Genomic DNA, 1,810 nt, shown 5'->3' with positions numbered 1-1,810 from the left:
CAAAGGTGCACCTCCTCCTCTTCCTCCTCGCATGTCCAAGTCTTCACTATCGGTGCGTGCCCAGAGCAGCACAGAGTCCACTCAGGACGCCTACTTCCAGAACAGCGGACAGTTGGTTTCAAGCTCAGGCTCTGGGGGCCCAAAGCAGCACAGCAATTCTGTTGACATGGGCAGCTCTGACGGGCCCTCTGGTCGCTCCTCCAGGGGGGGCTATTACACCGGCGCAGTCCCGGGGCGTTCAAGGCAGCACAGTAACTCGGCCGAGAGCTTAGACGGGGTCAGAAGTTCTCGAGAGCTGGTGCCTTACGGAGGGGGCCCCGGAGTGGGTGTGAGAGCCAAACACAGTAGCTCTGCTGACAGCCTACTGGAGGGGCCACCGAGGCCAACAAGGGAGCGGGAGGGTAGGATGGGGGGCAGCTTGGGGAAATCTGCCTCTTTGCCCCAGAACAGCTTGGTTCTGAGTAAAACCTCGGGGCAAGACGAAGGACGTGTTGGCAGAAAGTGGAGTCCGTCCATAGCTGTGCAGGTGAGAAAAGAGAGAAGATTTTTGTGTTTGAACAGTTTGTGTTCCATTAGAAGTTTAATGTTTTTGCAAACAAGCAAATCTACCTTGTGTTCATGAATCCATACTTCTTCAAACTATGCAGAATTAGATCTGATGTCCTTCTGAACATCCATGAAGGTGAAAAAGACATTCTGTCCGTGGACTCTTTTGACCATGGACCACATTTCTGCTGTCGTTCAGTCCCTGACCGATAAGCTCCAGAGAAACAAAATTAATATATGGCTTCTCTTTGCCTGACACAAGCTCAGTGAACATTAATAGCACAGCACAATGTGTTACGCGACAGTGATTTCCATAAATAGCCTTAATCCCATATGGCGTTGCTTATCAAGTTACCATGGCAGTTTGCACTGCAATGCTGCCTTAGTGCTGGAAGATTTTCTCTCTTTGAACTTGGACACAAAGACATTTCACCTGACACCGAGTCTTTGAGCAAAGTCAATATGATAACCAGACTGAATTACTCACAAACAAATAGATTCTCATGACTTCTCACAAAGACCCTGCCCCTGGTGGACACTCCTTTTAGACCCAGTCTTGGCACCAAAGTGATTCTTCAGTGATAGGTTAGCAGAGCCTCCTTTTGCAGGCTGTGGTTGCAGAGTGAAAGCGCGGTGCTTCCCTGCTGTAAGGCTTGGCGATGTTTGTGTACGATTCTAACTGAAACAGTGGATTCTCTCTGATGATTTGACGACCATCTGTCACTCCAGTGGTCTTGACTGTGTGTATGAGGTCTTCTACAGTTTTGTAAATATCGATCGCATGTGTGCAAACAGAGACAGAAGCATGAGGACTGTTGTCATGGTGAAAGAGGTCACTGATGGGATGCTGTCAGTCATATTTACAGTCATGATGACATAGGTGACCTTCACTAACGGTGCCATGTGATCAGGCTGCAATTGGACCTTCCGGCCGTCAAACACTACCGTACTTGTTAAATCTGATGTTTACTGGCCAAACTGGTAAATTATGATGTCATTACAAAAATAACCTCATCACGCTGCAGTTGGAAAACTGTGTTGGAAAAAATGACAAAATGTCTGAAACAATACTTCTCTGCAGCTGCTCTGCCATAAGGCCTGATGCAGCCTTGTGTTTTATTTAACACCTGTGGGGTTTGAGTGTAAGGCTTGTGTGGCTTTTCTGTTTAAGGTTGACAGCTCTGAGACCCTGTCAGATTCGGAAGGAGATGCCAAAGCTCTTACAGAGGTCCACTCTGTAGGGGTCCAGGTGGAAGACAACAAG

The 1,810-nt window shown here is 48.1% G+C and overlaps 1 protein-coding gene across 1 annotated transcript in view; it reads left to right on the top strand.

The window, feature by feature from the left end:
• The window catches only part of dlgap3 (discs, large (Drosophila) homolog-associated protein 3), a 15,229-nt gene that overhangs the window by 7,526 nt on the left and 5,893 nt on the right, over positions 1 to 1,810 (top strand). The window contains 2 exon segments of the mRNA XM_025065118.1: positions 1 to 526; positions 1,718 to 1,810. The exon segment at positions 1 to 526 is cut by the window's left edge and continues 2 nt beyond it. Coding sequence (XP_024920886.1) covers positions 1 to 526; positions 1,718 to 1,810 — 619 coding nt within the window.

Source organism: Cynoglossus semilaevis, chromosome 18 (assembly GCF_000523025.1).
Source record: "Cynoglossus semilaevis isolate Cse_v1.0 chromosome 18, Cse_v1.0, whole genome shotgun sequence".
NCBI classification, from domain to species: Eukaryota; Metazoa; Chordata; class Actinopteri; order Pleuronectiformes; family Cynoglossidae; genus Cynoglossus; species Cynoglossus semilaevis.
This window is presented reverse-complemented; position numbering and strand designations above follow the sequence as displayed.